This window comes from Nannobrachium achirus (genome assembly GCF_963921795.1).
Source record: "Nannobrachium achirus genome assembly, chromosome: 23".
Lineage (NCBI taxonomy): Eukaryota > Metazoa > Chordata > Actinopteri > Myctophiformes > Myctophidae > Nannobrachium > Nannobrachium achirus.
Genome location: NC_137830.1, coordinates 49,664,041 through 49,676,374, shown reverse-complemented (window position 1 = coordinate 49,676,374; position 12,334 = coordinate 49,664,041). Strand labels below are relative to the sequence as shown.

Sequence of the window (12,334 nt, the reverse complement as noted above, 5' to 3'; positions counted from 1 at the left end):
GCACGTGCGTGTCCAGAGAAGATTGAGGAGGATAATCCATTTGTTTACAAACGCTCGCGAAACTAAAATTCAAAAATCGCGGTAAAATCGCGGTAAAGTGTCGCCGTGAAAACAATCAGCTCTCTGCTTCCATGGGGCTGTTTTCACTTCATTCTTAGATAAAGCCGTTCTTATGTTTCAAAGTAGAATCTAAAGCAATGTTAATCCTTCCGTGATGTCTTCCCTAGAGGGGCTGCCTGCACTGACTGGGTGACGTAATGGACTCAGGTCATGCAAAGGGCAGCTGCAGTCTCAAAAAGTTAACTGTTTGTTGCCTCGTGTGTGAACGAGATAACTTCCTGTGGCAGGGGGACACCTAGTGGCCTTAACTCGTCCCTGAACGAGTTTGGCTCCCCAAGTGTTAAAAGAGATAACCATGCCTATATGTTGAATGTACATCTTATTCATTTGCTATCAGATGGGTGGAACAAGGGTGGATGGATGCTCCAAATTGAGTCTTAAACAATTCTTGCGTGGATAAACCCCTGCCAATAAATCAAGCTACATGTTAAGGGGGCGCGCCGCGGCGGTGTGTGTGGAAGGCTATAAGCCTATTTAGAAGCTCTTAACTTTTTCTCTGCCATTTTAAACATAGCTGTAGTAAGCAGCTGCCAAATTGTCCTTACCTTTTAACGTGGGCACGCGCACGCATCGTGCACAATCTGTGCGCGACTCATCTAGTAGACGTGTAGACTCGGTGACAAGCTTTCGAATACAAAAAACCCCATTGAAAAAGACATATCCGTTGCCACGCTGTATCTCTGCTTATCAGCCAGTGTTTACATGAAAAAGCATTGAAATGCGCTATGGTAACACGTGGACACGTTCGCGCACAAAACGCACGATATGTGCGGGGATCATAATCCAGGCGTGTAGAGACTGGATCAAAGTTTCCAAACGCAAAAATCCGATTGAAAATCGAGCGGTCCATCGCCCAGTAGCTTCCACTTCTGTTACACAGTAAACCAATGGAGGCGGGACTATGGCCCAGGCTCAGACTGGATACGGAAAGCTGGATCCGGTCCAGACCGGAAATGACCGGATACAGTTAGGGGGGCGGGCCTAAAGAGCCAGAATCAGCGAAAATCTGCGCTAATACTTTTAATCCTTTCATAATGATTAAAGCTAATTAAACTTTGCGGGCTCTACGGGCATGGCAGCGCGGTACAGCGGGAAATCTACGGTCTCTACGGGGATCGCGAGGTATGAGTTAAATAGTGGTAGTTATTCAGAAGATAGAATAAAACAAAACACAATTTTTTTTAAGTGCTTTAATGTGTTTGTAACTTTGCAGAAGTTAAGTCTGTTTAACTTCAGCTATAACCATACATCTAATGCTTTCAACGGCCTGACAACATCATTAGTCCTTTAACACCAAACCTTCACCAAGCCTTGTGGTTTCAGTTCCAGGAGTGAGTTTTATACTAGACCTACCTACTAGCCGGGGAGCCACTGTGCCAAAATGAGAGAAGACCTGTGATGTCATGACATACTCCAAATTTTAGTTTTTCCTATTAATTTGGTCAATAAGGTACACAGAATGAGAGGCCTGCTCTGCCGGAAACACTGCGAAAAAAAGTTTCCCATTGACTTCACTATACTGGAAAAAAAACACACCAAAAAAAGTAGCATGTGAGGGGTCAAACTAAGGGTTCTTCATGATTCTGAATCCATTGCAAGCATTTGTTTTGCATGAAAAACATTCCTTGGGCTAGATTTCAGCCTCTCAAACCTGTGAAAAGTGATGAGTCATCACTTTTTACCGTTATTTTGGTCCGTGTTCTAGCCCAAGGAATGTTTTTCATGCAAAACAAATGCTTGCAATGGATTCAGAATCATCAAGAACCCCTAGTTTGACCCCTCACATGCTACTTAAAGCATATTTGTTTTGGTGTGTTTCTTTCCTGTATATTGAAGTCAATGGAGTGAATATACAAATGGCCATAACTTTTTTTCGCAGAGTTTCCGGCAGAGCTGGCCTCTCATTCTGTGTACCTTAATGACCAAATGAATAGAAAAAACAAAAATAAAAAGTATGTCATGACGTCACAGGTAAAACCCTATTCTTTGAGCTTACAGCTGCCCCAAACTGTTTCCCAAACTGTGGGTCGGGACCCATGTTTGTGTCATGGACACATGTTTATGGGTCCTGAATAAAATGTCCTATGTTTCGTGTTGAATTATTATTTCAAAAGATTTTCTAAAATCCCCCCCAATATGAAGAAGCAACTTGTAAGAAGTAGTGAAAATAGCAGATGGACAAGCTTGTAGTTCTGCTATTTTCACTATTTGGGTGACCGGGGAGACATCAAATTTCTCTTTTGGGTCTTGAGCTAAAAGGGTTAGGAACCAGCTGCTCTGAGGGGGACCGCCCATAAGTCCAACATCTCATAAGTCCAACATCTCATTAGTCCTACATGGGTTAGCCTAGGGTTAGGTTTTAGGGTTCGGTTTAGGAATAGTTTTACTGAGGTTAGGGTCATGTGACGTCGGACCAATGCCATGGCACGGCTCTGAGCAGGGTTGTCGCACCAAATTCTTGGCCCTGGGTACTTTAACTATTGTGAGCTTGTAGATCTGCTATTTTTGAAAAATCTTGAAAATGTGTGCAACTCTTTTTTTTTTTGAAAACCCAAGTTTCTTTGTCAGTGGTGCTCAAACTGTTTCATGTGAAGGACCCCCAAAATGATATGTATTTGGCTACGTACCCTTGTCGCTCTGATACTTTTCTATAGCATAAGTATAAAATAATTCCAGGCCCCCTCCACCTTGGGCCCTAGTAACTCAGTCCCACTTTCCCCCACCTTGTGACGCCCCTGGCTCTGAGCAATACAACTGTGATGCATTTACAGCTACTGTAACCTGATGAAACACATATGATGTTGCAAGTGTAACGGAGGTGATCCGAACCTCCCCACCCGGCTTCGTACCCGGGTCTCCCACGCGAAAGTCCAATATCTTAACCACTAGACTTTGGTCCGGGGGAGATACTAGACTTTTGAGGCTTCAGGCTGGGGCTGCGACTCTCTCCGCCACACTCACCCCTCCTTTGACCTCCTCCTTCGGGGAAGCCCGGATCCGGGTCACGGCACCAATGTAACGGAGGTGATCCGAACCTCCCCACCCGGCTTCGTACCCGGGTCTCCCACGCGAAAGTCCAATATCTTAACCACTAGACCAAAGAGACATCTCTTTGGTCCGGGGGAGATACTAGACTTTTGAGGCTTCAAGGCTGGGGCTGCGACTCTCTCCGTCACACAGGCATAACATATTTTTTCAAATCCTTGGCTTATTTATAGTGTCTTGTCTTGGTTTGTTGTTCTTACTTGTTGTGTGTTCATGCGGGCAGCATATTGCGTATATTATACGCGGGTTACAGGAGGTCTTTCAACATCCATGGCATTTATTTTTCACATCCCAGTTCTCACCGCACTCCTGTCAAACAATGAACGACAGACTCAGAGCTGCTACAGTTGGGAGCAACACACACACGCACACACACACACACACACACACACACACACACACACACACACACACACACACACACACACACACACACACACACACACACACTCACACTCTGAAGGAGAAAAGCTGCCAGATTGTATGAGACTTCAGGGGAAAGAACGACGTGTCTGATAGGTGATGTAGCAATGTGAGTGTGTGTCCATGCGTGTAGCCTACTGTAAGGGTGTGTGCGTGTACACTGAAGGTAATTCTTTAAGTCCTTACAGACCTCCCCCCTCTCATCTTTCTTCTCTCTGCGTCTCTCTCTCTCTCCTGAAGCCCGGTCTCTCTTGGCTTTGCAGCATAGGTGGTAACAGCAGACAACATCATGTGGTCTGAGAATAGACATAGACGCTGTCTGCAACAGCTGCAGCCTGACACTCCACACACATTCTGTTCTGCACTAACGACAGTGCGTCCTCAAACCTTTTCATGTTAAAGAGACCCAAATTAATATGTATTCAGCAACAGATTTGGCTGTGCTATCTATTCTATTGTATATCTTATCTTACTAGTATAATTCCAGAGGAGTCCCCCAATTTGTTGTGCCGGGATGGTAGGCACAGGAACACTCAAAATCAACTGGGTTTTGGCCTACAATATTCTCCAGAGGCTTGGCCACTAGGGCCACTTGGCCACTAGGGCCACTTGGCCACTAGGGCATTAACCACTTGTGATTTTTGCAAGTCGACTCGAGTCTGTAAAAAGTTGAGTTGATGTCGACTTTATCATTTGATGACGTCATCACATCACACACGACCCCCCCAATTATTTTGGGGGGTCCCCAGATGATGTTTTCTCACTCAACTGTAAACAAACCAACAAAGTTTAAGTGTATAGAGGGTATCTTCACATTTCTAAAGTGCAAATTTAAGGACTTTTTAATACCTCTAAAATGACAAATTAAACATTGTCCAAATTGTCAAATATATAGAGGCAGAAATTGTGAAAATAGCCGATCTAATGGACTGACTCAGTCGACTTGTCGACTTTTTCGTTAATGCCCTATTAGCCACATTATAGGCTATCTTTATACCTTCAATAATGATGAGTAATTATTAAAAAAAAAATTTGGAGGACATGCCTCAAGTGACATCACAATACAGAGGCATGGACCGTGACGTCACAATATTGTCATGCTTCATGTGACATCAGGATATCCCCATAGGTGTGGCCCGTGACATCACAATATCATCATGCTTCTCGTTGACATGATACTATCTCCTTATTACCAGTACGACGCCCTAAGGGCGAGAATGCTTCATGTGATATCAAAATAGCTCCAGGGCAAGGCCGTGTTATAGGCTACCTTCAACAGACCTACATGATGAATAATACATGCCTAATACGTCCTTATATGGACATATCTGATATGCATATATGGAAGAATGATGTACTTTTCTGCTGATTCTATATTCGAGGAAAATAATAGATGTCCTAAATTCACAGATACTTTCTGAAATACCTGACCACAACCTGAAACTGAAGGTCATGCTGCTTAGAACCTACAAACAGATCCCAACAGCACTCTCAGGAACGGCATCAGAATGATAGCGTTGCAGACTGCGGCCACAGCAGGCGGAGGAGAGGGTTCTGGAGGGGGAACGGCGGCGGGCGGTTCGCCCAGCGCCTCGGTGCTGGGGCGGAAGAAAGATGGCGACCCACCCAGCGGTGGAACGGCGACGGGCGGTTCGCCCAGCGCCTCGGTGGTGGGGCGGAAGAAAGACGGCGGCCCGTCCTCCAAGTTCTGGGAGAGCTCGGAGACCGTGTCCCGGCTGGAGGCCGTGCGGCTGTGGATCGGGAAGCACTGCAAAAAGTACGTTCAGAACGACTCCCCCTCCTGCAGGTCCCTGGCTGGCCTGGCTGTGCAGCTGCTGCAGTTCCAGGAAGACTCCTTCGGACGCCGGGTCGACGACCCTGCGCTCACCAAGCTGCCTGCCGAGGCTTTCCTGGATTTCGAAGCAGCCGGAGCTCTCTGTCACATCCTCGGGTCTGCCTACAAGTTCAAGAGCAAGCAGGGCTGGCGGCGGTTTGACCTGCAGAACCCTTCTCGGATGGACAGAAATGTGGAGATGTTCTTAAATATGGAGAAGACGCTGGTCCAGAACAATTGTCTGACTCGGCCCACCGCGTACCTTTCATCGGACATTGAACAGAAACAGGCCAATGAGCTTAAAGATATCATCAAGAGACACCAGGGCTCCATCACTGAGGATGCATCCAAGGCCACCCACCACATCTTCCCCTCTCCCTCCCAGCAAGGAGATGACGAGTGGTTGCGTCCAGTCATGAGAAAAGACAAGCAGGTGCTTGTCCACTGGGGCATGTACCCAGACAGTTATGACACCTGGGTCTCTGCCAGCGAAGTGGACGCCGATGTAGAAGATTCACCCAGCGCAGAGAAGCCCTGGAAGGTACATGCTAAGTGGGTGCAGGATACAGATGCCTTCAACGAGTGGATGAACGAAGAAGATTATGAAGTGGATGAGAATAAGAAGCCAGTCAGCTTCCGTCAGAGAATCTTCCCTCGGGAGGAGGAGTCTTCCCGTACGCCCGATCGCAAGGAGCGCAAGGCCAACTCGGCTGGCAAGAAGAGGAGGCGCTCGCCCTCGCCACCCAGCACCCCTGCTGAGTCCCGCAAGAAGGGAGGCAAGAAGGGGGACCCGGGGCCACACTGGAGGCGCCGTGGCCACCGAGGAGAGGATGACGACACAGAGGAGGACCTGACTAAGGATATGGATGACCCTTCCACTGTTCCAGGCATGGAGGAGGTCAAGAACGTGAATTCAAAGAAAGACGGTGAACACACTCCAGTGAAAGGAGGTGATTTGGATGATATGGAGGATGACTCTGTGCTGTCAGGTGGCAAGGAGGACAAGGCAGAGGTCAACCGGCTCATTGACTCTGGAGAGGACAACGTGGTGGAACAAACCCTCCACATCCTCATTCCCAGCTATGCTGCCTGGTTCGACTACAACTGTATCCACGAGATTGAGAGGCGAGCCCTACCCGAGTTTTTCAACGGAAAGAACAAGTCCAAATCTCCGGAAATCTACCTGGCCTATCGCAACTTCATGATCGACACCTACCGTCCGAACCCACGAGAGCACCTCACCTCCACCTCCTGCCGAAGGAACCTAACTGGAGATGTGTGCGCTGTCATGAGGGTCCATGCCTTCCTGGAGCAGTGGGGTCTTGTGAACTACCAGGTGGACTCTGGGAGCCGGCCTCTGCCCACGGGACCCCCGCCCACCCCCCACTTCAATGTGCTGGCTGACACTCCCTCCGGTCTTATGCCCATGCACCACCGACCACCACCACAGATTCCCCCTGGCCAGCAGACGCTCAAGCCCACTGACCTGCAGAACTTTGGCCTCCACACAGATCTTTATGCAAAGAAAACTCCCAAGGTCTCTAAAGGTGCAAACGCCACAAGGGAATGGACTGAGCAAGAAACTCTACTGCTGCTGGAGGCTCTGGAGATTTACAAGGACGACTGGAACAAGGTGTCGGAGCACGTGGGCTCTCGAACTCAAGACGAGTGCATCCTGCATTTCCTGAGGCTGCCCATCGAGGACCCCTACCTGGGGAGCACGGAGGCCTCCCTGGGACCGCTGGCCCACCAGCCCGTGCCCTTCAGTCAGTCTGGCAACCCCGTCATGAGCACTGTGGCCTTCCTGGCCTCTGTGGTGGATCCCAGAGTGGCCTCTGCTGCGGCCAAGGCGGCACTAGAGGAGTTCTCTCGCGTACGCGAGGAGGTGCCTGCCGAGCTGGTGGAGGCGCATGTGAAGAAGGTGCAGGAGGAGGCTGCCAGGAGCACTGGCAAGGTGGACCCCGCCCATGGCCTGGAGAGCAGCGGCATCGCAGGTACGGCCCCCGAGGAGCCTGAGAAGACCGAGCTCGCAGAAAAGATGGACACAGACTCCGACTCCCAGCAGGGCGATAAGGCAGAGGCAGAGACGGTTAAGAAGGAGAGCACCGAGGCCTCTGAGCGCGAGGAGGGAGACAAGGATGCAGGAGACGAGACTGCAGCAGCAGATAAAGACAAGGAGGAAGCTATGGAGACATCGACGTCAGAGCAGGAGGAGGAGGAGAAAGGAACGGCAGATGAGGCAGAGGACAAGAGGAAAAAGCTGGAACTCGAAGCGAGTGGCGAGGGCAACATCGCCACTGCTGCTGCTGCTGCCCTGGCGTCTGCCGCCACCAAGGCCAAGCATCTGGCAGCGGTGGAGGAGAGGAAGATCAAGTCCCTGGTGGCCCTGCTGGCGGAGACCCAGATGAAGAAGCTGGAGATCAAGCTGAGGCACTTTGAGGAGCTGGAGACCATGGTGGACCGAGAGAGAGAGGCTCTGGAGCAGCAGAGGCAGCAGCTGCTGAGCGAGCGTCAGGCCTTCCACATGGAGCAGCTGAAGTACGCTGAGATGAAGGCCCGGCAGCAGACGGAACAGCAGGCCACTGCCGCTGCCCATCTGGGGCCAGATAATCACTGATATACCATCCATCCATCCATCCATCCATCCATCCATCTTCAACCGCTTATCCGGAATTGGGTCGCGGGTTAACAGTTCCAACTGAGACTTCCATATTTCCTTATCCTGAGCAACTTCCTCCACTCCCTCAGGGAGTATACCGAGGCGTTCCCAGGCCAGTTTGGAGATATAATCCCTCCATCTGGTCTTTGGTCTGCCACGGGGTCTCCTCCCAGTGGGACGTGCATCGAGGACCTTCCTAGGAAGGCGCTTGGGGGCATCCATACTAGATGCCCGAACCACCTAAGCTGACTCCTTTCCAAGTGAAGGAGCAGCGGTTCTACTCCAAGTCTCTCTCGGGTGATTGAACTTCTCACCCTATCTCTAAGGGAGATACCAGCCACCCTTCTGAGAAAAGTCATTTCGGCCGCTTGTACCCGATACCTTATACTTTCGGTCATGACCCACACTTCATGACCATAGGTGAGAGTGGGAATGAAGATTGCTCGGTAGACAGAGAGCTTTGCTAGTGAATGACTCTATTTAGTGATTTAGGAAACAAGATGTTGTAGCTTATGTCAAATGACACTGTAGATCCTCATGTACACACACACACACACACACACACACACACACACACACACACACACACACACACACACACACACACACACACACACACACACACACACACACATATAGAGCTTCTTCCCTATCCAACCACCAGGTGGAGCTAGTCAGACCTGAACACCGGTTAGACAATGAGGTGTGTGGTCTGTAACTGTCTTGTTTGAATGCTTGATTCTGATTGGTCAATCGCTGAAATCAGAGGTCCGATATTCCCCGATAACAGACCGCTCCGCTCTATAACAGACCGCTGCCTAATCAAAGACTCAGATCACCTGCTGCAGTCAAGCTGCACTGCGTGAATCTTGTGCTGTATCCAACATGTCAGCCATGAAAACAAACACACAGCGACATTTAGAACTAAATGTTGCTCTCAAGAATGTTTTTAAAAATATTTTAAGCGAGAAATAGACAACGTAGTATCAGAAAATGGATTTCTATCTAATCAGCACTTCCTTGTTTTCCAAGGCGACCGTGTCGCGCTGGGGGGACGCCCAGCGCAACACTGGAATACTTTCAGCCGTCTGTAAACAAGGAAATACTTTGTTTTGTTTTTAGTTTTGAGTCAAATTATTGATTATATTTAGTAGCCGGGTAATAAGCGGGATAAATACTGGCTCCTTGGGGGTTATCAGGCTGAAGGGATGATATATATGGACAACCCCCGCGGAGCCAGTATTTATCCCTTAACGTAACACACACACGCTATCTGAGTGGATGTAGACTGCCCTCACGCTCTGGTCTTACAATTTACAATTTAGGCATTTAGCAGACGCTCTTATCCGGAGCGACTTACAATAAGGAAGGTAATACATCAATACATCAACATCAATACATCAAATGCATAGCAATGTCAATCTAGAAAAATAACGTAGGTAGACCACACGCCTAATCTGTAAAGAATGTTATAAAAACCTCAAAATGCTATCTATCTTTTCATGTATGGTCATTAAGGGTGGGCGAGTGCTACGGTAAGTGCTATGGGCCTAAGGTGGAGTCTGAAGAGGTGAGTCTTCAGGCCACGGCGGAAGCTAGGGAGTGAGTCTGTTGTTCTAAGTGCGTCTTATTAAGTATCTACCACTTGGTCCTCTTAAAAGAACGATACACTGTAGTTGAGTGCGTGGTAGGTAGTGTGTATGTGTGGGAGAAGGAGAGCCAGAGAGGTGTTTGATGGCTGTTCACTCTTCCCTGGCGCCTCTTGTCTCATGTGGTCAGGCTGCCGATGGATCCACATAACATAACCCCACATGTCCTCCGCTAGCCAGGCGTGCTGTCTCTATAAACAGGGGTGCACATAACGCCATGCACATAACATCCTAGGCCTGTGACGATTCACTTTTTCCCGATTCGACTCGATTTCGATTCATAGGGTGACGATTCGATTATATCATGATTATTGCGTTTTCCTTCGATTTGCGATTCGAATCACGATTATTGCGATTTTTCCCCAAAAATTACAGCTTTTTTATATTGAAACTTAAAACAATTCTAAACAATATAAAACATTAAAAGTTGAACCATATACTTCAAATCAATGCAGCCAAATAAAGTCAGTCAATCTTTCTGACATTTATTTCAGCCAAAGTGCCAGTGGTACAACATTACAACAACATGTTCCTGGTCAAAACACAGAACACAACAGTCATAAAGACATTAAAAAATATCGCTGTGCTGCAGGCCTACAGCACTGTGCTAGCTTTAGCCATAACATGACATCCTCATGACCTAAAACTGTTCCTTTAGGACCTGTACTTACTTTTTTAATACATAAATAAAATCGGGAAAATCTATTCTGAACTTTGAAAATCGATTAATTGAATCGCCGGCATTAACACCACGATAATATAGTAAATCGATTTTTTGCACAGGCCTACTATAAACAGGGGTGCACATAACGCCATGCACATAACATGCGTGGTCAAAATAAATGTTGCGTTCCTGATCATACGACATGAAGCGCTCTTGCGCACTGCCGCCGACACCAACATTTTTTTATAGCGTCAGATGCTATCTCTAGTGTCACGTACTTCACGTTGGCGCGTATTTCCTGTAAGTAGACCTAGAAATAAAACTAGTGTTGACTAATTATTACAAGTGTCTCTTATTTTGAAGGCTGCCGGTTTTAGAGGAAGTCAGTTTCTATTGTAACCCAGCTGCCATGACGGTTGTTATGATGTCGTTTCGAAACTCTAGTCTAAGTAAACACTGCCCTATGTGGATTAAAAACAATATATTAACCAAAGCTCATATTACAATCATGCATCTGTGACTTAAACAATGAACACACGTGGGAAGTACCACACGTTAAACTCTTAGAACCTCCGCAGCATAATGTGAGCAGTTCATCTCATCTGTCAGTCTCATGCTTCCTAACCTCGCATCACCAGACTTTCCGCCTAGGAGGAAAACATGCTGCTAGTTAGAGTAACGTTGTGGGAGCAGAGCTGTAGCTCCAATAATAAAAAGAGCTGTAGCTCCAATAAAACGCTTACTGTGCAATTATCAGGTACACAATGAGATCGGCCATTGGCGGTGTCTTTTCTCTTTACTATTATTTATTTTGTCTTGCCCCAGTGACAAGACAAATCTGCGATGCCTCTATAGCCAAAAATTTTCCATATCGTCACCTTATTAAACTAATGGCCTAAGTCATTTTTTCAAGGTTTTCAGGAAACACAAAAAACTGTGCCAAATGTAGAATATATTATATTTCTTAATTATTTCAATTCCAAAAAACATGAAAAAATATGACTATTGACATACAAATAAAGTTGTATGTCAATCATGTAACATGTAAGGATGAAATGACTTAGGCCAATATCTGAACATGCCATTTTAACTTAGGCAATTATAAACCTTATTTAGGCCAAATTATTTCTGCAGTAAGTGACTTAGGAAAAATGTTTTTGTCTGTGAGGGCCCCTAGTAGTCTGTGAGGGCCCACTAGAAGTCTGTGAGGGCCCCTAGTAATCTGTGAGGGCCCACTAGAAGTCTGTGAGGGCCCCTAGTAGTCTGTGAGGGCCCCTAGTAGTCTGTGAGGGCCCACTAGAAGTCTGTGAACTCCCCTAGTAGTCTGTGAGGGCCCACTAGAAGTCTGTGAGGGCCCACTAGAAGTCTGTGAGGGCCCCTAGTAGTCTGTGAGGGCTCCTAGTAGTCTGTGAGGGCCCCTAGTAGTCTGTGAGGGCCCACTAGAAGTCTGTGAGGGCCCCTAGTAGTCTGTGAGGGCCCCTAGTAGTCTGTGAGGGCCCACTAGAAGTCTGTGAGGGCCCACTAGAAGTCTGTGAGGGCCCCTAGTAGTCTGTGAGGGCCCCTAGTAGTCTGTGAGGGCCCACTAGAAGTCTGTGAGGGCAACTAGTAGTCTGTGAGGGCCAACTAGAAGTCTGTGAGGGCCCCTAGTAGTCTGTGAAGGCCCACTAGAAGTCTGTGAGGGCCACTAGAAGTCTGTGAGGGCCCCTATTAGTCTGTGAGGGCCCACTAGAAGTCTGTGAGGGCCACTAGAAGTCTGTGAGGGCCCCTATTAGTCTGTGAGGGCCCACTAGAAGTCTGTGAGGGCAACTAGTAGTCTGTGAGGGCCCCTAGTAGTCTGTGAGGGCCCACTAGAAGTCTGTGAGGGCCCCTAGTAGTCTGTGAGGGCCACTAGAAGTCTGTGAGGGCAACTAGTAGTCTGTGAGGGCCCACTAGAAGTCTGT

At 47.9% G+C, this 12,334-nt stretch overlaps 1 protein-coding gene and 1 pseudogene across 2 annotated transcripts in view; both read left to right on the top strand.

Moving 5' to 3' along the window:
• The window catches only part of LOC308308959 (ankyrin repeat and sterile alpha motif domain-containing protein 1B-like), a 376,529-nt pseudogene that overhangs the window by 95,760 nt on the left and 268,435 nt on the right, over positions 1–12,334 (top strand). The window lies entirely within an intron of this gene.
• On the top strand, positions 5,097–8,039 carry LOC308308470 (SWI/SNF complex subunit SMARCC1-like; the record flags this gene model as incomplete). Its single annotated transcript, XM_080753885.1, has 1 exon — positions 5,097–8,039. One exon carries the CDS (start codon positions 5,097–5,099, stop codon positions 8,037–8,039), a length of 2,943 nt encoding a protein of 980 aa, XP_080610011.1.